This window comes from Notolepis coatsorum (genome assembly GCF_963971535.1).
Source record: "Notolepis coatsorum genome assembly, chromosome: 7".
NCBI classification, from domain to species: Eukaryota; Metazoa; Chordata; class Actinopteri; order Aulopiformes; family Paralepididae; genus Notolepis; species Notolepis coatsorum.
The window spans coordinates 158,887,191-158,914,097 of record NC_140171.1 but is presented as its reverse complement, the minus strand read 5'-3'; the positions used below and the strand labels follow the sequence as shown (position 1 = coordinate 158,914,097).

General features: G+C 46.9%; 1 protein-coding gene across 1 annotated transcript in view; it reads right to left on the bottom strand.

Annotated features, from left to right (window-relative positions):
• LOC311232413 (voltage-dependent calcium channel gamma-1 subunit-like) overlaps nucleotides 1-26,907 on the bottom strand; it is a 44,967-nt gene that overhangs the window by 2,763 nt on the left and 15,297 nt on the right. Inside the window, exon 3 of the mRNA XM_084319197.1 lies at nucleotides 10,185-10,331. Within this exon, the coding sequence (XP_084175323.1) occupies nucleotides 10,185-10,331 (147 nt within the window). The remainder of the gene's footprint in view (nucleotides 1-10,184; nucleotides 10,332-26,907) is intronic.

The following is a 26,907-nucleotide window of genomic DNA, read 5'->3' as shown; positions in this document are numbered from 1 at the left end:
CCAGGCTGGGCTGCTTTCATGGCGCTTTCACCCGAGGAGACCTAGACGAGAACCGTGTGGACATGTACACTGGATTAATCTACCCGACGACTACATAGCCCTTTGCGGCTGGATTATATTTGTTTTGGTCCTGTGATTTATGGAGCGGAGAATCGCCGACGCCTACACGTGTGGGATTTACCCTGTGAGGAGCCAAGTCGAGTCGGCACCTCAGAGAGCCTGAGGCCGGCTAGCTTTCTTCACTCTGGAGCTACAGTCTACGGAGAACAGCTGTATTCGTCTGTGGATCAAGAGGCTATTGCACCGTCTCCTGTACTTGGAGTCTCCTTAGTCATCGTTGACCAGACTCTCTACTACCGACAGATCCTCTACCCCTGCTGGCTTACAACCGGGGGGACCCTTCCAGTATCTCCCGCTATATATTACTAGTGTACCATAGATATAATTCCCTAAGATTCAGGTTGTATAATTACCTCCTGCGTAACCAGAGAATGGACATTCATTGTTGATTTGCCTACGCACATTCCTTTGCCTTACAAGTGCATTCAAAGTATAATAGAGAAGTATTATGTACCTTTTGCTGCAATAAATACTTAAAGACAACTTTGTGTAGAACCGATTCATTGTGGGAAGTGTTCATTATATTTATATATCATGTACTGTATGGCCAGTAATTAAAGTACATAAAGCGGTAGTGGTTTAATGATACCATACTTATCAATACAGTCAGGGAATTGTACCCCTCAGTTACAATTGGTCCTTCGAGCCGGAGGGTAACTAGTGTAATATTAATATAGTGGTATTAATATTGACATGGCCTATGATGAACACTCCACAAAACGGTTCTCCTAAAGTAGATCGCCCGCAGCGTAGACGGCAGACACCTCAGTACTTAGAGGATTACGTTGCCAATATACTACCTAGCCTTCTACAGACGGTAAACGCGGAAAAAGTAGATAGTAAAATTATGTCCGACCCTATCGACCAGGCTACCCCGTAACTGACCAAGCTCACGGTAGGGACCAGGAGGGACCCGACATGACTTTACCCCCCGCCAAGACCGAAGAAGTAGTCCCCGGAGAGCTCCAGGATAAAGACAGCTCTCCAGGGATGGAACTCTACCCGCTACAAGAAGAGGAGAGCACCCCGGAGATGGATCTCCAGGACTCGCCACAGGAGAACAGATCTCCAACGAGTACTGCCAGGAGCGGATCACCTCAACCAGCGTCTTCCCCCAGCGAGGCGGACAAGATGCTGGCACAGGCATTCCTCGCCAGCCTAGCAGCCTCAACAGAGCGCGATCGACTCCAAGCACAGACGCTTAGTGAGCGCGAACATTCTTCCATGGAAAGAGAACGCCTTCAGGCGCAGCAACGGAGCGACGAAGATCGTATACGTCTAGAGATTAGACGCCTTCAGACGGAAGAGAATATGGTAAGGGACCGGGCCGAAGCCCAGCGCGCCGCCGCCGAAGCCCAGCGCGCCGCTGCCGGTGCCCAAAGAGAAGCAGAGCGCGACCTCGCTCTCACCAAGCGCGAAGCCGAGCGCGACCGATTACAAGCGCAGATAATGGAGCAGCTGATCACCAGGGCAACACCCCCTCCCTCTGCACGGGGTTCCAGGGCCTCGTCAAGACAAGGGTCAAGGGCACCCTCCCCTACCCGATCAAGCGACCCTGAGCCCGACCACCAGAGAGAGCCTATACCCCCCTCCGAACCCCTTCCCCGACCGGTCCAAGTGAGACCCAGCTACAAGGAAGAAACGGTCTACACCGCGGAGAGGCTAAATAGACGACTACAGGATCTAGAGGACCTGCCAGAGGAAGAAGAAGAGGGAGAGGAGGAGAATCAAGCCCGACAGCAGCACAGTACTCCACAGGACCAGGAGGTCCAGTACAGCCCAGGCTCTACCCCCGCGGCTCTGCGCTACAGACCCCCGACTCAATTCACGGGTGAGCTTGACGCACGACCAGCCCCGAGGGACAGCACCTGGATACGCGGGCCATGGTACCCAGCAGGTACCAGCCCACCAAGAGGCGTAAGAGGAGACTCGCCTAGGAGGCCTCTCTTCCAACGCTCACCGATGTGCCAGCCATCCATGGCATCATACATTGGCACACCGACGTTTCCGGACTTCACCCACGAGAACAGAGCACAGTACACGGAGCTACGAATGTGCTTAGAGACAATGATGTCCGATGTAGCTGATGAACCGTACAAGTATGCTATCCTACTGAAGCACCTCAAGGTGCCCCGAGCGCACAATATAGCGCTGGCCTATGCCACCTCTACTACCCCATACACAGCGGCTCTAGCAGCACTCGACCAAAGATATGGACGCATATGGGACTACGTAATACAAGAGATAAGGCATATTGACCGCCTACCCCCAGCCACAGACAATCGCTCACTAGATGACCTGTCTATCAAGGTACAATCCCTGGTAGGGATGCTGGGGGCGCAAAGAGAAAAGGGTATGCACGAACTGTACGCGAACTCTAATGTCGAGAGGATTTTAGAGAAGCTTCCGCCCGCCCGACAAGAGCGCTTCAGGCGGCAAAGAGACCACCGTGATCCTAACGGTCCCGAGCCATCCCTCCTAGACCTAGCCGACTTCCTGGCGAGAGAAGTCAACAGCCTACGGTTGGATACGTTCATGCGGAGCACACCAAGCTCCAGAGAGGGACCTAGGAGAGCAAACGATGGCCGAAGATTGGTGACCGTCATGCACCAATCAGAATCAGTACCGAGCAGCAAGAACCACAGTACCCCCTCGATGAAAGAGAAGTGGAAGATGGTGTGCCCGTACTGCGAAAAGGAACACTGGTTGTCACAATGTGACACGTTCAAGAAGATGACCGCCGACGAGGTGAGTCAATGGATAAAGTCCAACCGACGCTGTTACCGATGTGCGCGCAGTCACATGGCAGCCGATTGCCGCTTAAAGAAGAGGTGTAATCAGTGTGACGGAGCCCACCTAGATGTCCTACACGACAGTAACAGAAGAAAGCCTGCACCCTCAAGCAGCACAAAGGCAAGTGTTATGTACATTGACCCCGCCAGCAGCGGGGGCGCCCGGGTGCTCTTAAAGGTGATCCGCATAACACTGAGTTACCAAGATAAGGTCATGGACACTTACGCCGTCCTTGACGACGGGTCAGAGAAGACCCTTCTCCTCGCGTCCGCTGCGGCCCAGCTGGGGCTGCGGGGGAGCGAAAACCAGATGACGATTCGGACAATAAGAAGAGATCTAAAGACGATAAAGGGCGAGAATGTCTCCTTCACTATCGCAGCAAGCGGGCAGCCAGAGAGACGGTATAGGATTACTAATGCTTTCACCAGCCAAGAAATAGGCCTGTCGCAGTACACCTACCCCATCGCCAAGCTGATGGATAAATATGTGCACCTGCGTCAACTACCTATACCGCTCATAGACGGTGCCACCCCGACCCTGCTGATAGGCTCCGACCATGCAGACCTCATCGTCCCGATTAACCGGGTCCACACAGGGCCCAGAGGCTGTCCTGCAGCAGTCGAGACCCGCCTAGGATGGACATTACAAGGCCCCCTCGCTAAGTCTCTTAACCGAACAGCAGCCACTAACTGCCTCCACTCCAGAGTGACAGAAGAAGACACCACCCTCCTACAGCATGTCGAGAGGCTATGGACACTAGAGACAATGCCCTTTAAGAACGAAAAGAAAGACATTCGTTCCAAGGAAGACATTTACGCTATAGCACTCCTCGAGCAGGGGACAAAGAGAGTCAAAGTCAACGGAGTGATGAGATACGCAACTCCACTCCTGAGGCGAGAGGGTATGCCTACCTTCCACGCCCCAAAAGAAGCGACGGAGCGGTATCTATTGAACACAGAGCGGCGCCTAGCCAGAGACCCCGCTCAAGAGACGGTGTACCGCGCTGAGATTAACAAGCTAATCACAGCGGGACACATAAAGAAAATTGACATTAAAGAGGCCGATCAGACGACCGAATCATGGTACGTGCCGCACCACAAAGTCCACCACAACGGCAAGGATCGTATTGTGTTCAACTGCAGCTACCAGATCGGATCACAAAATCTGAATAAAGAGCTCTTGCCCGGCCCAACACTCGGCCCCTCTCTACTAGGCGTGTTACTACGTTTCCGCCAAGACAAGGTGGCCATCAGCGGCGACATCAAAGGGATGTTCCTGCAGGTGAGACTAGTGGAGGAGGACAAGCCCCTGCTGCGGTTCCTATGGAGAGAGAGGATCGGGGATGAGCAACCAGCCATCTATCAATGGGAAGTCCTCCCTTTCGGAACCACATGCAGCCCATGCTGTGCTACGTTTGCACTGCAAAAACACGTCGCAGAGGACCCAGCAGCTGATGAAGAGGTCCGACAAAGTGTAGGAAATAGTTTCTACGTGGACAACTGTCTGCAAAGCGTCTCGACGCCAGAAGAAGCCGAGGCCCTTCTACTCAAGCTCCGCGCCTCCCTGATCAAAGGCGGCTTTGATCTCAGGCAGTGGGCCAGCAGCGACCCGCAAGTATTGCGCAGCCTCTCCCCCGAGGACAAGGCAGCAAGCAGCGAGACCTGGATGGCGACCATCCCAGGAGAAGCCCAAGAAATGACATTAGGACTAGTCTGGCGCTTCAAAACAGACTCGCTCCATTATAAACACACACCCCTGACCAAGGAGCAGGGAGGGTCGACTGCACTACCGACCACCAGACGGAGTGTATACAGAACACTCGCCAGACAATATGACCCGTTGGGATGTATTCTACCTCACACCACCAGGGCAAAGATGATTGTAAGAGCGTTATGGGACAAGGACCAGGGCTGGGACGACCCCATACCCGAACACCTTGCATCCACATGGAGAGAGTGGGAGACGGAACTCAGCTCACTCCCAGGTGTCAACATACGCCGCAGCTACTTCCCACCCACAGTGAGGCCGGAGACGTGCCAGATGGACCTGCACGTCTTCAGCGACGCCTCCGAAGTAGCCTACGGTTCGGTGGCCTACTTGCGTGCCCGAGAGGAGGGAGGAGAAATACATACTGCTTTCATCCTGGCTCGCTCAAGAATAGCCCCACGAAAGCAACAATCTATCCCGCGTCTAGAGCTCTGCGCAGCCCTAGCAGGAGCGCAACTCGCCACGTTAATCCAACGTGAACTCACCATTCCGGTGCAAAGAACAATCTTGTGGTCAGACTCCACGACAGTACTCACATGGATCCGGTCTGATTCGTGCAGATACAAGGTCTTCGTGGGAGTCAGAGTCACAGAGATTCAAGATTTAACAGAAGTAGCAAGCTGGAGGTATGTGGACACAAAACACAACCCAGCTGACGTCATCACCCGGGGAATGTCCCTGGATGACCTCACCCGTCACAACCTATACAGTGACGGGCCAGAGTTCCTCAAGCTCCCGGAAGAAGAGTGGCCTACACCCACCCCACGGGAAGCGAGTAAAGAGGAGGCCGAAAACAAGAAATCTATGTTCTGTGGATTGAACACACTCGTCTCCACAGACCCCGACATAGACGATTGCCTCACCCTAGAGAGTGCGCAGCTAAAGACATTCCTGTGGCACCACCCAGAGGTTCAGCTCACTACTGACATTACAGCAGCTGACTACGAAGAAGCAGAACTTCTTCTACTACAACGAGCCCAGAGAGACTCGTTCCCCGATGAGCTAGACTGTCTACAGGGAGCAAAGCCCGTCCCATCAGACAGCAGACTGCTCCACCTAGCCCCCGAGAACGACGCCCATGGTCTCATCAGAGTGGGTGGTCGTCTGCGGAGAGCTCCAGACTTACCGGATGACGTCAAGTACCCGATAGTCTTAAACAGCCGACACAAGGTCACAGAGCTGATCATAAAGAAATACGACGAGGATGTGCATCACGCCGGGGCAGAGAGAGTCTTCGCGGAGATCAGACGTCGTTATTGGATACTGCAAGGGAGAGAAGCAGTGCGGCGCTTCCAGCGAACCTGTCTAGACTGTCGTAAGTGGCGAGCGCAGCCCAGTATACCCCGGATGGCTGACCTACCTCCCTGTCGCCTCCGACTCGGCGACAAGCCCTTTCACTCCACCGGTATGGACTGTTTCGGCCCGCTGTATATAAAGAAAGGAAGAGGAACCGAGAAGCGGTGGGGTATTGTATTCAAATGCATGACCACCCGAGCGATGCATATAGAACTCCTTCCAACCATGAGCACAGACTCATTCCTTATGGCCTTCCGAAGATTCACATCGCGGAAAGGCAAACCGTCTATATTATTGTCTGATCACGGGACAAACTTCAAAGGCGGAGAAAGAGAGCTGAGAGAGAGCTTCCAAGCTATGGGCCCAGAACTTAAGACCCACCTCGCTCCATCCCAGATTGACTTCCAGTTTAATCCCCCGAACGCACCTCACTTCGGTGGAACTGGGGAACGAGAAGTACGTTCAATAAAGACAGCCCTGTACGCCGTGCTTGGGGCCCAGACCGTGGCGGAAGAAGTCCTAATGACAGTCCTCACGGAGATCGAGGGAGTATTGAACTCAAAGCCCCTCGGTTACGTCTCAAGTGATGTAGCAGATGTCGACCCAGTCACCCCCAACACACTCTTGATGGGGCGGCTGGACCCCGCGCTACCACAGACAATGTACAGGCCTGAAGAAGCGAACGGCCGAAGAATGTGGAGGTACAGTCAAGTATTGGCTGACAAGTTTTGGAACAGCTTCCTACTCCACTATCTACCGTCTCTACAGACCCGCCAGAAATGGGTGAAAGAGAGAGACAATTTGACAGAAGGAACAGTCGTCATGATTATCGACCAGTCACTACCCCGAGCTATGTGGCCGGCTGGCCGCGTAAGCAAAGTGATCACCGGTGCCGACGGAAAGGTCCGAGCAGCCGAAGTGCTCGTCCAAGGACGGATCTACACCCGACCCGTGGCGAGGCTAATAGAACTGCCAAGGCTCCCCGATACTATCGATGACGACCATGACCCCATGACTTTGTGAACTGCCCGACCCCTCACAACAGACATTGAGTAGTGGACAGTGCGGTTAATCTGTCTCTGCTTAGCTAATTAGGTGGGACTAATTAGGGGGCGGCTGTTACAAAGGATCAGATTAAACCGAATATATATATTTATTGATTGATATATATTGCATAGTATTTGTATATCGTTTGATATCCCTTGTATATTCCTTGTACATATACACGGAATATCCCTTTAGCCTATTACAGACCATAATATTTCATTCTCCTATTGGACAGCGGTCCACAGGCGCCGGGGCCGTGCCTCCAGAGTCAGGTTCAAAGTCACCGTCAAGACATGTCTGTGCATGCCCGGCCTTGCCCAGGGATACGCGACAGAAATGAGGTTGGCACTAGATTGTTCGCTGTGCATATAAATATGGCGCAGGTGAATACAGAAGCACTTAGTCAGAAGTCAGAGTTACCCAATAAGTTGAAGCCTCACCCACGATACTCCGTGCGGTGAAGTATGGCCTGTTTGGCCCCAGAATAGAGCATTGAGACCGCGTGCGAATTAATAACTGAATTGTCAGAGTTTGGCGCTATACCGTCGAGTGCGACATATTTCTATTAAGTCAGTAATAGTCTATTTGTGTATAGTGTATCGTGCGGCTAAAGTTCTACAGTGACCAGCATCACCAACGCTTCCTCGTATCAGCTAGAGTGCTTATCCAGGCTGGGCTGCTTTCATGGCGCTTTCACCCGAGGAGACCTAGACGAGAACCGTGTGGACATGTACACTGGATTAATCTACCCGACGACTACATAGCCCTTTGCGGCTGGATTATATTTGTTTTGGTCCTGTGATTTATGGAGCGGAGAATCGCCGACGCCTACACGTGTGGGATTTACCCTGTGAGGAGCCAAGTCGAGTCGGCGCCTCAGAGAGCCTGAGGCCGGCTAGCTTTCTTCACTGTGGAGCTACAGTCTACGGAGAACAGCTGTATTCGTCTGTGGATCAAGAGGCTATTGCACCGTCTCCTGTACTTGGAGTCTCCTTAGTCATCGTTGACCAGACTCTCTACTACCGACAGATCCTCTACCCCTGCTGGCTTACAACCGGGGGGACCCTTCCAGTATCTCCCGCTATATATTACTAGTGTACCATAGATATAATTCCCTAAGATTCAGGTTGTATAATTACCTCCTGCGTAACCAGAGAATGGACATTCATTGTTGATTTGCCTACGCACATTCCTTTGCCTTACAAGTGCATTCAAAGTATAATAGAGAAGTATTATGTACCTTTTGCTGCAATAAATACTTAAAGACAACTTTGTGTAGAACCGATTCATTGTGGGAAGTGTTCATTATATTTATATATCATGTACTGTATGGCCAGTAATTAAAGTACATAAAGCGGTAGTGGTTTAATGATACCATACTTATCAATACAGTCAGGGAATTGTACCCCTCAGTTACAATCATGATCAAGTTCAACAACGTTATTTTGATATTCCTTAATTCCATGTTGAAATTAATTACGCGACACATTCGTGGGAAAATATGGAACCCTTGCTCTACATCATTATTTATTCAACAAATGCATTTCCATTGCATAAATTCAACATATCGACATATCCCAAATCTACCTCCAGCCAGCGTGACTCTGACTCTTGCAACAAGCTATTGGTTAAATTGGTCTCGCTCACGGAGAAATGTTAAGATGTGTTTTTTTCTTTAATAATAAGGTAATATTAACCTTAGCAGCAACGCGTTCCTGGGTAACTTCTGGAAGGTGCTGAGCACACAGGTGATATTGCTTCTTATCAGGTCAAAATGTTGTCCTTATGGTTAAAAGACACAATATGACCCGTGTGCTCCAGAGTCTCTGAGACGCCCTGCTGCTGTTCTGTTCTGAGGCTCCTCTGTGAACAAGCTGAGTGAAAACCTCCTCTCGGGGTGTAAAGTACTCGAGTAATTGTACTTCGTTACAATTAGGGATGTCCGATATTATCTGCCGATATCGGCATTAAAATGTGATATCGGAAAATATCGGTATCGGTTTAAAAAAAAATAAAATAAAAATCTTTACATTTCTATAACCTTTATTTACCCAGGCAAGCAAGTAAGAACAAATTCTGATTTTATTTATTGTCAAAAGTATGCATAATGTTGTGTTAATTCCACAACAAGAGATATGTAATGTTAATTACCTGAAATTATAAAAAAAATTGGGGGGGGAAACCCTGCATATATCGGTATCGGTTGATATCGGTTGATATCGGTATCGGAAATTAAGAGTTGGACAATATTGGTATATCGGTATCGGTAAAAAAGCCAATATCGAGCATCCCTAGTTACAATACTTAAGTACTGTTTTGGGGGATTTGTACTTTACTCAAGTATTATTAGGTTTGTATACTTGTACTTTTACTCAATTACATTTCAGAGAAAAAAAACATACTTTTTACTCCTTACATTTAAAATGCAGACCTACAAAGTACAAAGTACAAATCTCGCAGGTCCAACAATTTTATTAGTACATTTGTTTCTCTGGCCGAACTAACGTTAACGTTATTAATCCTGCGGCTGCACTTTATTTAAAAACAGCCAATCAAATCCCCATCAATGGGAAATTAACCCGCCCATACCCATGCTGATTGGTCCTTGCGCGAGACTAGAAAGCGGGGATCTTTGATTAAACACCTGCTATCAGAGGAATAGACGGTCAGAAGTTTTAGTACTTAAGTACATTTAAAAGTAGACACTTTTTTACTTTTACTCAAGAGTGTTTTTAGCCAGATACTCTGACTTTTACTTAAGTACGATTTTGAGACGGTATCCATTAAGTATCATTTCTGGGTACTTTTTACACCCCTGCTCCTCTCATATAAAATGATATTCCCTCAGAAGAACATTTTCACTCTTTAGCATGCATGCCTCCATATCAGTTCATGAACAGCCATAGCTGTGGGGGCTGAATACTGGCGGTAGCTCCATATTACATCGGTCACAAATGTCAGAGGTCAACAGTTCATGAACTCATACTGACTGCTTAAAATACTGCAATTGTCCTACCAAATATCAGTTCCAGCAAACATACTGTAATGGGAAATATAATATATTCCACGACAATACCTACAACTATACGTAGACCTGCACTCACATCTTCCAGATGCTATTTAAATCTACTGAGGTCAAAATCACACTTCAGTAACCTCACCTGCAAATGCGTAGAACATGCCGGCAGGTTTGAGAAGGTAGTCCCTTCCTTTGCCTTTGCCAGTGCATGATCCCATCAGACACAGAGATCCCAGGATCATGAAGGCGATACTGAAGATGGAGATAGCTGCTGCTGAGATGTTGTACTCTGGAGGGGGGATACGAGGGCACAGAGAGAGGGTTAGTTCAAGATGGATGCCCTAGCCGTACGGAACCTTTCCTTTCCGCCCAGTCGACTTTCCTCATTCAATTGGTTTAGATTTAGATTGAGTAAGTGTTACATGGTGTAAATGGAATTTCAGTGTCCTTTTCCACTTTTGATTAGCTTTTCACTTGCAATTGTAATTCACTTGTAATTTCCTCACTTGTACCACAATTGAATCATTTTTCCTTTCCTGCTGGCAGATCGGATAAAACAGTACAATGTCGTTTTCATGTTTATGTTCCTATACGGTCATAGTGAGCAAAAGGTTTGCAAACTGAGCCAGGTCAAGGGCAACAGCCAATTAATTCATTCAAACCTTTATTTATTCTCGAAAAGGACAATTGAGGTCACCCTCATTTTCAATGTTGTCGAGACTAGACAGACATTTCAATGCATATGTTTTTTTTTTATAATATAATAATAATAAATAATAACAACTATATAACAAAAATTAACATAGGCATAAAATCAGTATACAGTCGACAGAATAAAAACAATGTATAAAATGCACACATAAGAATAGGTATAAAAGACAATGAAAGTAGTGCAATGTAAAAGTGCAGACATAAGAATAGGCATAAAATAAGTATAAGTACAGTGTTGCTTGAAGGCATGTGAACCCCCCCGGAACAGCCAGTCCCCCAAACACCCCACACATCAATCCCCACTGATTCAATGAGAGTATGCTGCAAGGAGGCAAAATCAGACTGTACATTTGTGACAGCAGCCTCAAGAGAAGGAGCACAAGGATACACAACTATCATCGGCATATATATGGTACCGGGGTCCAGGAGTGAGTTAAATGATCACAGATGTTATTTACATACTGCACAGCAAGGAAAGGACCTGGGGGCGTGTATATTCTCCCTTTGTGGGAAAATATATATAGTTTCACTTCCGCGTTCGGTTTTGCGCAATCTGATTGGCCACTGACGTTTTTTTCAGCGCCAATCGCGTTACTCCTAACAATCACGCCAGCAGGCTGTTACCCTAACCCTAACCCTAACCCTAACCTTAACCAACTAACCCTAACCCTAACCCTAACCCTAACCCTAACCTTAACCAACTAACCCTAACCCTAACCTTAACCAACTAACCCTAACCCTAACCTTAACCCTAACCAACTTCGAAAGAGAGCGACTTCGAAAGAGTCGCCAAGCTTAACCAGTCTGTTAGGAGTAACGCGATTGGCGCTGAGAGAAACATCAGTGGCCAATCAGATCGCGCAAACCAAACGAGGAAGTGAAACTCCGTTGGGGGAAAATATACTTGCGACCTGGGGGAGGTAGTGTGACCTTCCACACGTTACACTCTCCCAGTGAGAGTCCGCGCTGCCAGGTGAAAAGAAGCGGTGGGCTGGCTACACATGTGTTGGAGGAAGCATGTGATAGTCTCCGCCCTCCCAGACCGACGGTAGGGGGTAGAGTGCGCAGCGACCAGGAAGGGGATTGGGAATTGGCATAATGACTAACATTGGGAGGGGAGAAAAATGGAAAAAGATAATAACAATAAAAAAAAAAGCTAATGTAAAGCATCCCAAAGGTCCCAATGCCCCCCCAACCACCACCATGTCCATCCACCAGAACAACCAGAATCGACAATAACAAGCCAGCAGAGTGCTCCAATAGAAACTATTGTATTATTCAGGAGCAACATGACGTTCTTCCATCTCCTGCTCAATGACATCACATCACATTACATCGCTGCACATCACATCATTGGACTCCCAAATGCTGTTTGGCTTTTAAATCAGGCTTTCATTTGTGCCCAAGAAAAGTTGCTTATTGGGCTTAATTGAAACAAGGCATTAGCAGATGATCGCAGCCTGCTCGCGGAGTCGATGGAATAGTCGCTTAGACACTATGATGCAATCAGAGGACACATTATAAAAATATATTGAGAGAAAAAAGAATATATCTCTGAACACAGAAGAGTCCGGAGGGTAATAACAATGTGCTAAATCTACCCAAAGCATCCCATAATAACTCAGGTTGTCTCGCACCTGCAGCGAGTTCCTCCCACATAGTTGTACTTTACCCTGTCCTTTACAACTATGATACAACTTCCTCCATTTACATTGTTATCGCTGGTACAGTACTGGAGTGTAAAAAGTATTTATTTATCAAAAGAAATTATACTTAGGTGAAAGTATGGGTACCGTCTCAAAATCGTACTCAAGTAAAAGTCCGAGTATCTGGCTAAAAACACTCTTGAGTAAAAGTAAAAAAGTGTCCACTTTTAAATGTACTTAAGTACTAAAAAGTTAAAGTAAAAACTTGTTTGTATTGCAAGGGATAGACGAGGGGTCTCAAACTCATTCCATCGTGGGCCAAGTTTTCATTTTAACTATACATTGCACCAGGTGAGTTAGTTGAAGAGGTGAGCCAATTAGTGAAAGCATGGGTATGGGCGGGTTCATTTTCCATTGATGGGGATTTGATTGGCTGTTTTTAAATAAAGTGCGGCCGCAGGATTAATAACGTTAACGTTAGTTCGGCCAGAGGAACAAATATACTAATTAAAATGGTTGGACCTGCGAGATTTATACATTGTACTTTGTAGGTCTGCATTTTAATAACAACAGGAAAACTATATCAAAACATCCATTTACAAACTCTTTCACAACTCACAACTAGGGATGTCCGATATTATCGGCCGACCGATATTATCGGCCGATATCGGCAGTAAAATGTGATATCGGAAAATATCGGTATCGGTTTAAAAAAAGAAAAAAACAATAACAATATTTGTTATATATATATCCAGTGAAATTATTAGTTACCTGAAATTATTCAGTTTTTGGGGGGGGGGGGGGGGGGGGGGGGGAAACCCTGCATATATCGGTATCGGTTGATATCGGTTGATATCGGTATCGGAAATTAAGAGTTGGACAATATCGGAATATCGGTATCGGTAAAAAAGCCAATATCGAGCATCCCTACTCACAACCTCACAAACAGCATTTTTTCTAAAACTTTTTTGCTAACAAACACGTTTCCGGGTTAGTACATTTCCAGCTGCCTTCAAATGGAACTTTTGGAATGGAATTCCGTGTTCACCATGTTGCACGTGGAGAATCGTTAGCCTCAGTGGTTTTCGAGACTCATTGCCCAGTTGCCTAGCAACGGTGCCCTCGTGACTTCAACCCACCTGAAGCATGTCGTGCGCGGCTCACCTCACATGTTCCGTTTGGAGGAAGCATTTACCCAGACATGTTTTCGTTTGCAATGTTTTAGCGAAAAATGCATCTGTTTGTTGAAGTACTGAGCATACGACTGGATACAGGAGACAGGATACTTGGAGATGTGGATTTTATTGCATGAGTTGTGAGAGAATTTGTAAACGGATGTTTTGATATAGTCTTATTGTATACTTAATCTCCACTAACTTCAATTAATCAAGTACGGCTACTGTTTTTTTGGATTCTATGTTCACACAGTAGAGAGGCATGCAAGAAAGAAAATAAAAAATAAATCATCAAATTCAAGGTATCACAGGAGAGTAATTGATATACAAATTATAATTTTTGGGTTAAGCGTCAACACTACACTCTCCTAAGTGTAAAATTGAAAAGCCTGCTGTGGAGAATGTTGGATTTTTAGCCTCAGTGAGTGAAACCCAGGAGACTCTACTGAGAGAGAAGACTTGGTGATGGAGTGGAGGATATATAGCTTATATGTTTCTCAACACAAAAGATCAATATAGCATCAAATGCAGGGGTGTAAAGTACTTGAGTAATTGTACTTCGTTACAATACTTAAGTACTGTTTGGGGATGGTGGCTGAGTGGCGCAGTGGGCAAGGCGCAGGAGATGCTGGGTTCGAGCCCAGCTCTCGCCGTTGCTACCGGCTTGGCCGGCCGTCATACTAACACAATTGGCAGTGTTAGAGGGTGGGGAAAGCTGGCGGGGTGGGTCCGGGTCGTTGTAAACAGCGACTCCTACAGTTCGGTCGGGGCGCCTGCTCAGCACGGATAGGATCTAAGGGGGGTAGTGTGATCCTTCCACACGTTACACCCTCTCAGTGAGAGTCCGCGCTGCCAGGTGAAAAGAAGCGGTTGATTGGCTAGACGTGTGTCGGAGGAAGCATGTGATAGCCTCCACTCTCCCAGACCGACTGTGGGGGGTAAGTGCGCAGCGACCAGGAAGGGGATTGGAAATTGGCATAACGACTAACATTGGGATGGGAGAAAATCGGAGGAAAAAGGAGGGGGAAAAAGATAAAGAAAAAAGAAAAAAAAAAGTAGAAACTTTGTGTGTTACTCTGACTTTTACTTGAGTACGATTTTGAGACGGTACCCATACTTTCACTTAAGTATCATTTCTGGGTACTTTATACACCCCTGACAAATGTCTTCTCATGCTTTACTCACAACCACCAGAAACCTTTGGAGAAAACCCACAGGCTACACTCGGCCTGGGAGCTTACTGATGAAGCACAGCTGAACTGAAACTCACCACAACCACGGCTACAGTACAGGTATCTGCTGCATTCTGCATCTTATTGGAACATTCCAGTTGGGCTTAACCCTTTCACTACCACACTACAGAAGGTTAACCCTTTCACTACCACACTACAGAAGGTTAACCCTTTCACTACTATGGTATCCATGACTGGTATTTCATAACAAATCCATGTATGTATAAATTAGTTGGAACAAACAGTAGCAGGCGTCAGTATTGTGTGACATTCCTGGGGAGCCTTCAGGCAAACCCCCTCAACTGTATTTAGGACACAGCCATTCCAAACCCCCCCACGCAAGCAACTGCTAATCTATAGAACAAGAAACACCTTCTAGGGTGTGACGGTTGAACCACAGAACAAGAGGCTAAATGAAGCTGATATGCCTCTGTGAAACAAGACCAATGTGTAAAACTGTTTGAATCCATACAATAATAGATTAGAGACAAAACACACCGTTCAAATAATGCCCTAAGTCTGTAGGAAACTAAACCATATCAATTTAAAAGGTATTAGAGTAAAAGGTATTTGAATACCATTTAGGAATGTCAAACTGGTTAAGTAATAAAGCTATTTCACTCTGGTTGTAAAGCTTGCTAGAATCTAAAACCAAGGAACTATTAATTCAGTATACTTTATATAGGGAATCTGGTATTAAAATATAGACAAACTCCACATGGGTTAAATGCTGAATACATATGTAACTCATTACATTAAAAGCTACAAATATAGAAAAGGTTTTAGGGTTAACTCTGTGCTCATCAAGAAGCCACAGCGACGGGGGCTGAAGGAACCAGCCCATATACCCCGAGGAGGGACAGGAGCAGGAACAGGCCCCCCGCCCCCACACAGGAGATCATCTGACTGAGACCGCCTCCTAGAAGCAACAAATCCAATTGGACCAAACGTATTATTAGACTGCTAGGATTGGTGGAAAATCAGAGTATTTAAGAGAGAGCGCAGAGTTTGAGAGGAAGGCCAGACAGATATTCCCACCCACCCCAGGGGGTCTTCTGGTCTCCACCCTACCACAGACTGTACTGCTATTTGCCGCTACGTGAGTAAACTGTATATGGAATAATCACTGTTTGTGATATATAGAGTAAAATGCCTATCTTAGACCAGGTTTAATCATGTGGTGGCAAGAGTAAGATAGTCTATTCCATTGATAAACATGACTACTTTTATGTGCAAACTTGTCTTGATGTGAAGAGCCACCGTGAATGGGCTATATGATTATGTAACCTCATCAACCTTGTTGTACAGGGGGGGCAGGTGGCGCACAGAGATTACGTTCGTCACCAACACCGGGAGACACTAGGATTCGCCTGTTCGAATCCAGCTCCCGGCGTTGCTATCAGCTTGGCTGGCCTCTCACACTGATACAATTGGCTGTATCAGGGGGTGGGAAAGCTGAAGGGTGGGTCCTGGGCGTTGTGGACAGCGACCCCTACAGTTCGGTCGGGGCGCCTGCTCAGCGAGGGTTGGAACTGAGGAGAGATAGTGTGGCCTCCCACACGCTACACTCTCCCCGGTGAGAACCTGCACGGCCAGGTTGGCCTGCCCCAGGCTGCACATGCGTCGGAGGAAAGCATGTGACAGTCTCCGGTCTCCCGGACCAACAGTAGGGGAAAGTACGCAACAACCAGGAAGGGTGGGATGGGAGAAAAATCGGGAAAAAGGAGGGGAAGAAAGATAAAAAAAAAAAAAAAAAAACTTGTTGTACAATCATGTCTTATGAAAATGGATGAATAATCCCTGTTTGTAAGTAACCTGCTTATCCACCTTTTGGGCCCCACGGCAATAAATCATCTGAATTTGAATTAGAACTTTGTTGTCTGACTGCACAATTATTCCTCTCTGGCTAAGAGTCACAAAGGAGACCATTCTATCACTTATGATCTTTCCCTCCTTCCAGATAACAACCTCATTGTACTGTGATTAATCTAATGTATTGATTTAAGATACGACACTACCACACTACAGAAGGTTAACCTTTCACTACCACACTACAGAAGGTTAACCTTTCACTACCACACTACAGAAGGTTAACCTTTCACTACCACACTACAGAAGGTTAACCCTTTCACTACCACACTACAGAAGGTTAACCTTTCACTACCACACTACAGAAGGTTAACCCTTTCACTACCACACTACAGAAGGTTAACCTTTCACTACCACACTACAGAAGGTTAACCTTTCACTACCACACTACAGAAGGTTAACCCTTTCACTGCCACACTACAGAAGGTTAACCTTTCACTACCACACTACAGAAGGTTAACCTTTCACTACCACACTACAGAAGGTTAACCCTTTCACTGCCACACTACAGAAGGTTAACGGTTAGTGTGGTAGTGAAAGGTTAACCTTCTGTAGTGTGGTAGTGAAAGGGTTAATTTGTGTTTCATTAGCCAACCCATGTAGTCGTGCTGCTGGCTGGCTGGGGGTGGATGTGTCTTCTTCATTGACTGTTCATACAGTATATATATATACGGGGCGACAGTGGCTCGGGAGGTAGAGCAGTCGTCTGGTAATCCAGATGTTCCTGGTTTGATTCCCACTCCTCCCAGGCAGCGTGTCGAAGTTTCCTTGTGCAAAATACATTTAACCCCTAACTCCTCCCGGTGAGGTGGTTGTGGCACCTCACACGGTCGCCTCCGCCGTCGGTGTGTGAATGTGTGAGTGAGTGGGTAGAATGTGAGGAACAAATTGTGAAGCGATTTGGATAAAAGCTGTTATATAAATGCACTATTTACCATTTACCATAATGGTGTCGCCAAATGGTTCGCTCGAGGGTGAATTACACTGAACTTGGTTTCTACGCTGCATTATTTCCATTATTAACAGTTACAGTATTTCTCTCGCGGGCTGGCCGTTAGCACTGGAATGCTCTGTGTGTGTGTGTGTGTGTGTGTGTGTGTGTGTGTGTGTGTGTGTGTGTGTGTGTGTGCACATGCGTGTTTGTGAGTGCGGTTTTTTCAGGGGGGGGTCATGTGTCAGCTGCTGTACATGTATGCTTGCATGTGTGTAGTATGTGTATGTGTATGTTAATGTGCGTGTGCATGTGTGTGTGTATGTGCGTGTGCTCGTACATGCATGAACAGCTTTGCCGTAGTGAATTTGTGGGGGAGTGTGTCAGAGTGTGTGTGCGCAAATCTCTTCACATTTACACCCCAATAAGTGGGTCTGACAGGCAGCGCTCAGCATGGCCTCGGCACCCTGATGCACATCACATGGGAGGCCGGTCATGGATGTGATGGAACACGCGCCTAGTCCGCCCAACATGGCCACAGCTGAAGCGGGGTCATATGTAACTGGGAGGAAGAGGGGGGGGGGGGGGGTGGATAAAGTAAGGAATGAATGGAGCATGGAGGAATTGGGAGGTGGGGAGGAAGGATAGAGAGATGGATAAAAGAAAGGTTGGGGTGTTGCTGGATGGAAGGAATGGGAGGATGGATTTATGGTTTGGAGAGGAAGGGATTTCCATATAGTGGAAAAACATCCTAGTCATTACATTACATCTTTACATTTGATCATTTAGCTGAACGTTTTTATCCAAAGCCACTTGCAAGTGCATGACAGTTTGTTACGGTTATATATATATTAAGGCTGTCAAAGTTAAGTTAACGCACAATTCTTTTAACGCCACTATTTATTTATAAATTTCTTTTTTTACTAGACTTCACTCGGGTGTATTATTGATACTCTCATTGATACTATGTTTGTTTCTGACTCAAAGTGTGTGTGTGTGTGTGTGTGTGTGTGTGTGTGTGTGTGTGTGTGTGTGTGTGTGTGTGTGTGTGTGTGTGTGTGTGTGTGTGTGTGTGTGTGTGTGTGTGTGTGTGTGTGTGTGTGTGTGTGTGTGTGTGTGTGTGTGAGGGGTGGCTCTGGCTCAAATCCAACACCTTTTTGCCAATGTACACATCCCTCTCAAGGCACTGAGAGAAATGACAAACAAAACTGTTCAGCTGGTCAGAAAGTAAGTAGGCCTCAACACACACTCCACACGGGGCATGATCTTTCTCCCATGTGGAGAGGGAGGGCTGGGAGTCCCCAATGTCGAGTGGACCTACATAGCCACCAGGCTAGCCCACCTGCTCCACATGCTTAACAATGATGATGTCACCATCAGAGAAATGGCCAGGGCTTCTCTCCAGCTGGATCTACGCAGAAGGAAGATCCCCCTGGCCACCGCAGACCAGAATAACTTCCTCTGCTTCAGGAAGAAAGACTCTGGGAAACTGGACTCTCGGGCCAAGGGCTTCGGGGTCTGGTCTGACTGGCCAGATCTCAATGACCTCTGCAACCAGACTGGAGTTCAGCTGAAATGGACAAGACCCACCAACACACAGACTAAAGTCCCTGTCTCTGATGAACTTATCACAAACCCCTGTGTGGTTGTGAAGGCCAACATCACAACACCGCAGGAAGAGACTGTCAAACTGCACAGAGACTCTGCAAGGAGGGTTCTGCTTAGCATGAAGCAGTCTGAGATCAGGCAGCACTGGTGTGGACTCAGACTACAGGGAAAGCTAGCTTGTTTGGAGTTTGCTGACCACTCAGTCTCACACTCAGTGTTTAAGAACGCCGCTGTTGGTGAGGATGTTTTAAAATTTACCATCAAAGCAAGACTGCGGGTATTACCCACTCAATACAATCTGTCCACTTGGTATCCTCAAACTCACAGTCCATTCTGTTTAAACCATCAGGATTCACAACACCTAGAATCCATTGCACACATAACAAACGGATGTAATGCATACAAACACCTGTACATCGCTCGTCATGACTGTATTGTGGACATTGTGTCTGATGTGGTATGGAACATATCACCATCTAGTGCAGCAATGTACAAACATGCCAGAGTGAAACCAGAGTGGTTTGGCCTTACCAACTATGTTTTTGCTAACATACCAAATACACCGGACGTTGTTTTTGTTGACACCATCCACAGGGAGGTGCTGGTCATAGAAGTAGGCTGTACCTTTGATCTGTACATGGACCAGGCCTTCCGGGACAAGTATATCAAATACCAACCACTGCTCAGTGTGATGGCTGACCTTGGGTATAGGTGTAGATATAGTGTACTTGTGTTTGGAAGTCTTGGCCATGTACACAAATGCACCATGACCGGTCTGAGAATTGCTGCAATGTCTAAAAGAAAAGCCAAACAAATTGCCAAATATTGCTCTGTCTCAGCTATTATTGGCAGCTTAGCCACGTGGAGAAGGAGGTGCTATGTGTACCCTTAAGTGTTCAGTGCTGCTTGGCCCTGATACATTTGATTCCTTGTTTATGTAATATAATTTGTGGAACCAAATAAAGTATTTAAATGTGAGAGAGAGAGGGGGGGGTGAGAGAGATGAGGAAGGGACAAGAGAGAAAGAGAGCTGGAAGAGTGTGTGTGTGAGAGAGAGAGAGAGAGAGAGAGAGAGAGAGAGAGAGAGAGAGAGAGAGAGAGAGAGAGAGAGAGAGAGAGAGAGAGAGGCGGGGGGGGTGAGTCCTCAGCCCTTGTGTGGGTGAATGTAACAAGTTCCTAACATTTTCTTTCCCCTATTATTTCATGCACTTTATTCATTGTTTTAAATTATTATTTTCTTTATTTAGTTATTTTGTGCATCACTCTGTTTTGAATTTGATGCAAATTTGCAATCCATGAGGGTCATCCTTTTGTGTTAAATGGCTGCATAAAGCAAGCATTTGTTGACTCTTATGTTGATAAGAGTATTCAAACTTAACCAAAAATATCCATTTAAGGTAGATTTTGAACAGATACAAAATATGCAATTAATTTGTGATTAATCAGGATTAACTATGGACAATCATGCGATTAATCTGATTAAATATTTTAATAGATTGACAGCCTTAATATATATATATATATTTTTTTAGATATTGATTGAAGAAGTGTGTCTTTAGTCGACGGCAAAAGATTGGACGGGTTTCAGCTGGTATGCCAGGTCGAGGGCCTTGAAGCGGATTCGTGCGGCAATGGGGAGCCAGTGCAGGTCCCTAAGAAGTGGGGTGACATGGGCTGACTTCGGTAGGTTTGAGATCAGGCGGGCCGCTGCGTTCTGAATGAGTTGAAGAGGCTTGGTGGCAGTGGTCGGAAGGCCGGCAAGCAGTGCGTTGCAGTAGTCGAGGCGGGAGATGACTGTTGATTGGACGAGGAGTTGGGTGGCTTCTTTTGTCAGGAAGGGGCGGATCCTTCTGACGTTGCTCGGGAGGAATCTGCAAGTTCTGGTTGTCGCTGTGATGTGAGCGGAGAAGTTCAACTGGTCGTTGAGGACAACACCAAGGTTCTTGGCGGTTGGGGACACTGTCACAGCTGCATTCTCGACTGTGATGGAAAGGTCGGTCAGGGTGGAGGATTTGGCCGGCAGGTGAAGCAATACTGTTTTGCTTAGGTTCAGTTTGAGGTGGTTGGTCGTCATCCAGGCGGAGATGTCAGACAGACAGGCCGAGATCCACTCAGAGACGTGGATATCTGAGGGAGGGAATGAGAGGAAGAGTCAAGTATGATCGGCATAACAATGATACGAGAAGGCATGAGACGTGATAATGTTACCCAGAGATTTAGTGTAGAGGGAGAAGAGAAGGGGTCCAAGGACCGAGCCCTGGGGGACACCCGTTGCTAAGTGAAGTGCCTTTGTGACCGCAATGAGGGCCGTCTCTGTGGAATGGCCAGTCCGGAAGCCTGACTAATTAGGGTCTAGGAGGTCATTCTGTAAGAGATAATCAGTAAGTTGGTTGGATACAGCACGTTCAAGTGTTTTAGACAGGAAGGAGAGAAGAGAGACAGGACGATAGTTTTCTATGACGGTGGGGTTCAATGTTGGTTTTTTATGAGGGGCGTGACTCTGGCTTGTTTTAGGGAGGTGGGGACCACCCCCGAGTTGAGTGAGGAGTTCATGGTTGCAGTTAGGAATGGGAGAATGTCTGGTGCTATGGTCTGGAGGTGTGGGGAGGGTAGCTGGTCCAGCTGGCATGTAGTGGGACGGTTCGACGTTACCAGTGTCAGGGTCTCGGCTTCTGTAATGGGAGAGAAAGATGACAGAGTGAAGGATGAGGTTCTCGATTCAGCATTTGGAATGGGTGGGGGTTGGGAGAAGGAGGTGCGGATGGTCTCCACTTTTTCCTCAAAGAAGATCGCAAAGTCTTCGGCAGAGAAAGATGAGAGAAATGAGGTGGGAGGGGGTGGGGGGGGGGGAGTGAGGAGGGAGGACATGGTAGCATGCAGTTTGCGAAGGTTCTTGGCAGAGGCCTCGATCCTATGGTGGAAGAAAGACGCTTTGACAATAGTATGGTTTTGGAGAAATCCAACAAGAGGTTGTGATATGTCAGCAGTGAGGTGTGACTTTCTATACTTCCTCTCTGCCGTCTGATCATCTGATCTTGTCATCTGATGGTTATATTGTTACTGTTAGGTATGTAAATGTTAGAGAGGCAGACTTGTGACTGGAATGTCGCTCGATTGATCCAATTGACCAATTTGAATGAATAACCCTTTCCTTAATAACTATCCTTAATGAACACCTTTCCCCACTGCAGCTACTCAGGGTCCAACTGTAGGGGGCTGTTCTCCCAGGTGTCAGTGTGTGGAACAGGCACGTGCTCAGCATATCTTCACAGGGTAAATAAAGGTTAAACAGCCATTGGAGCTTCTCCCAGGTGTGAGTGTGTTGCAGTGCATTGCTGAACAAACGAATCTTCCCAGAGTAGATAAAGGTTAAATCAGAATGGCACTCGGAGAGATGATACACCCCATGCTACAGCATACGTCATGGACCTATACATCCACTATCCAGTGATGACCATTTGGATAACAGAGTCAAAGTACATCTAAAAGACATGCCAGGGGGGATCTTTAGGAGGGTATACAAGGTCAACCATAGAAGCTAAGTCTTATACCCCATCTGAAAACTGGGGCCCTGAAGATTAATTCGAGAAGCATCTTGGAAATCTGTGTGTCAATTTTCTTTCAGGTCAATATGCACAAAATGTGTTTTGATTTGATTTGTAACAGATTGCTGCAGCAGGTTTTGGGTTGATACCATCTAATGGAACTACAGGAAGGAGTCTCTGCGGGTCTGTGTGTCTGTGTCGCATATCGTGAGAACCGTTCATCCCATCAATGTCACACTCTGTGAGTGTGTTGCTGCGGAGCCAGGCGAGGGGCCAGGCGAGGGGCCAGGGGAGGAGCCAGAGGAGGGGCCAGGGGAGGGGCCAGGGGAGGAGCCAGGGGAGGAGCCAGGGGAGGGGCCAGGGGAGGGGCCAGTGGAGGAGCCAGGGGAGGAGCCAAGGGAGGAGCCAGGGGAGGGGCCAGAGGAGGAGCCAGGGGAGGGGCCAGGGGAGGGGCCAGGGGAGGGCCCAGGGGAGGAGCCAAGGGAGGAGCCAGGGGAGGGGCCAGGCGAGGGGCCAGGCGAGGGGCCAGGGGAGGAGCCAGAGGAGGGGCCAGGGGAGGGGCCAGGGGAGGAGCCAGGGGAGGGGCCAGGGGAGGGGCCAGGGGAGGGGCCAGGGGAGGAGCCAGGGGAGGGGCCAGGGGAGGGGCCAGGCGAGGGGCCAGGCGAGGGGCCAGGGGAGGAGCCAGAGGAGGGGCCAGGGGAGGGGCCAGGGGAGGAGCCAGGGGAGGAGCCAGGGGAGGGGCCAGGGGAGGGGCCAGGCGAGGGGCCAGGGGAGGAGCCAGAGGAGGGGCCAGGGGAGGGGCCAGGGGAGGAGCCAGGGGAGGAGCCAGGGGAGGGGCCAGGGGAGGGGCCAGGGGAGGAGCCAGGGGAGGGGCCAGGGGAGTAGTCAGGGGAGGAGCCAGGGGAGGGTCCAGGGGAGGAGCCAGGGGAGGGGCCAGGGGAGGGGCCAGGGGAGGGGCCAGGGGAGTAGTCAGGGGAGGAGCCAGGGGAGGGGCCAGAGGAGGAGCCAGGGGAGGGGCCAGGGGAGGGGCCAGGGGAGGGCCCAGGGGAGGGGCCAGGGGAGGAGCCAGGGGAGGGGCCAGGGGAGTAGTCAGGGGAGGAGCCAGGGGAGGAGCCAGGGGAGGGTCCACGGGAGGAGCCAGGGGAGGAGCCAGGGGAGGAGCCAGGGGATGGGCCAGGGGAGGAGCCAGGGGACGGAACAGAACATTTCATTGCCCCGGAATAAAAAATAGTTTTTACTTTTACTTTTACTTTTACTCAAGTGTGTTTTTAGATACTATGACTTTTTACACCCCTGTTGATGTGTAATAATTTGGGTGAAATTTGGCCTGGAGGTCAAGTGTTTGAATACTTGTGTGTGGGTGTGGGTGTGTGTGCGTGTGCGTGTGCGTGTGCGTGTGGGCGTGCGTGCGTGCGTGCGTGTGTGTGTGTGTGTGTGGGTGAGTGAATGAATGCACACGTGGATGCATAAACGTACATGGTCGCAGCTATTGCAGATTCATGCTTGTTTTAATTCATGTATGTTATATTATTATATAGTACTATTGACTCTTGAAAGACAAACCTCTGAGCTAAAAGAGATCAAGTGTTCCTTTATTAATTCCCTTGGGGAGATTCAGGTAGAACCTCAACCTAGCAGCAATGGTGGGAGGAGGGAGAGAAGGTACAGGCAGGACAAATAATAATAGAATAGAACCTCAACCTAGTAATAATAATAGTGGAATGGCAGAATGCAATCATTAATAATAATAATAATAATAATAATAATAATAATAATAATAATAATAATAATAATAATAATAATAATAATAATAATAATAATAATAATAATAATAATAATAATAATAATAATAATAATAATAATAATAATAATAATAATAGTATACATGATATATATATAGTAGTAGCACACTGCGCCAGAGTCCGTGCAGTGTTTAGTATTAATGGTCAGACAGTCTAACAGTTCTCAAGTTCTTCAGCTGTTAGTTCTCCTTGTCTATTGGCAGCAGTCCATGCCCACAGCTGTGGAGCCTGATGGCTACTGGCTAGAGAAGGGCTGTCCAGGCTGATTTCAGTGTATGTTGGGGGGGGGGGCTGGGTTCATAAGCCTATGGCTGAAGGTGCTTCTCATTTTGGCTTGGAGGGGGGGGGGGGGGGGGGGGGGGTGGGGGGTTCCAGTATAGTGTCCAGCTTTTTCCTCATCCTCCTCTCTGCCACCACCTCTAGTTTGACCAGTTTGACTCCCACTATGGATCTTTCCTTCCTCAAGGTCCTCAAGATCCAAATAAATTAACAAACAAAAAAACTAACAACAAGTAAATTAAAAAAGAAATACAAAAAAAGGCTAATTTGGACCTAAAACCTCAAACCTCAAACATTTGGAGTCTCTTTTCAGTTTATCTGTTTATCTTTTCATCTATTGATGGTATTGCATTTATCTTTTCATCTATTGATGGTATTACATTTATCTTTTCATCTATTGATGGGCTTACATTTATCTTTTCATCTATTGATGGTATTACATTTCTCTTTTCATCTATTGATGGGCTTACATTTATCTTTTTATCTAGTTCAAGTTTCAAGTTTCTTTATTAGTTGTCATACAGAAGTACAGAATACTTTTATACAAAATGCTTCTTTCTGTTACGCTCCAGAGACTGTGCTAGACAAAAATAGATAAGTATAAAATAAAATAAGTATAGCAAGTATAAAATAGAAGTCACGTACGTAGACACAAGTGTTCAGTATGTACATATGTACAATGTTCAATGCAGAGTAGAAGTAACTGAGTTACCATACAATATACTATACAATATACTAATATACAATATACTATATAGTGCAAAGGAGAAATGGGATGAGGTACAATTTAGGTACAATTTACAGTAAGGTGTAATGAGGTATGGGTTGTAGTGCAAATTCTTTACCAATAAATATAAAGTGTGTTTAGGTGTTCTAAAGTGTGGAGAGTGGATGCTGCAGTGAGTTGTTTGTTTAAAGTGAGTGTGTGCGTGTGGATGTGTGTGCTGTGAGTGTATTTGATGGTTGTTACATAGTGTTATTGTTCGTTGAGCATCCTGATGGCCTGGGTATCTATTGATGGTATTATATTTATCTTTTTATCTATTGATGGTATTACATTTATCTTTTCATCTATTGATGGTATTATATTTATCTTTTCATCTATTGATGGTATTACATTTATCTTTTCATCTATTGATGGTATTATATTTATCTTTTCATCTATTGATGGTATTACATTTATCTTTTTATCTATTGATGGTATCACAGATTAAACAGCCTGAGTTCCCTGCGTTCTTGCTTTTGGGAGATGCTCATATTCACAATATCGATTGAACTGTCCACAATCATAGGGATAACATGTGTGAATGTTGCTTCAGGGCAGCTCGACCCCCTGGAGGCGAGGGCTGAGCAGACTAACAGAGCATGTTCGTGCTGAGCTCCTGTGACGCAGTAGATGAAGAGTCACCTATAATATGGATGTATTCCTGTACATCCGTTGTTGTTCTATGCAGAGAACAGTAGCGCTGGAAGCCACCGGGGATTGGGTGCGGCAGCGTGTTTCATACAGTAGGTTTGATGGTTTGCTCATCAAGGCACATTAACCCTTTCACTGCCACACTACAGAAGGTTAAGACATACTGAGGAGTAGACTTCAAGAGGTTGATTCCAAGAACCATTTTGGGAAATGCCTGTGACAGCGGGTTCTACAACGGTACTGCTGGCATGAAGATAGAACTCACAATCTATCTATTTATATATGTATCTACCTATCTGTCATCTGTGTTTATGATTTTCTTTTTGAGTGGAGCATTTTACTTGTTTTAAAATCCCTCCTCTGTGACCTAACTAACAATGAACCCATTTTCAAACGGCCCGTCAGTATCAACTGATCCATGATGATTTGGAATGAGCACTTCTATACATGCCTGCAGAGGAGTTGTGATTAGTATATATATACTGTACTACACTACAGCGACTGACAAAGATAATTACGCTTCCTTTCTTTAATATGTTTTTCTTTTCAAAGGACCTTAGAAATTTTAAAGGGGAACTACGCCCAATTTCATAATTCCTACATGCTATTCCTCTGGTCTAAGACAGTACAACAATAGTATTATTGTTTAC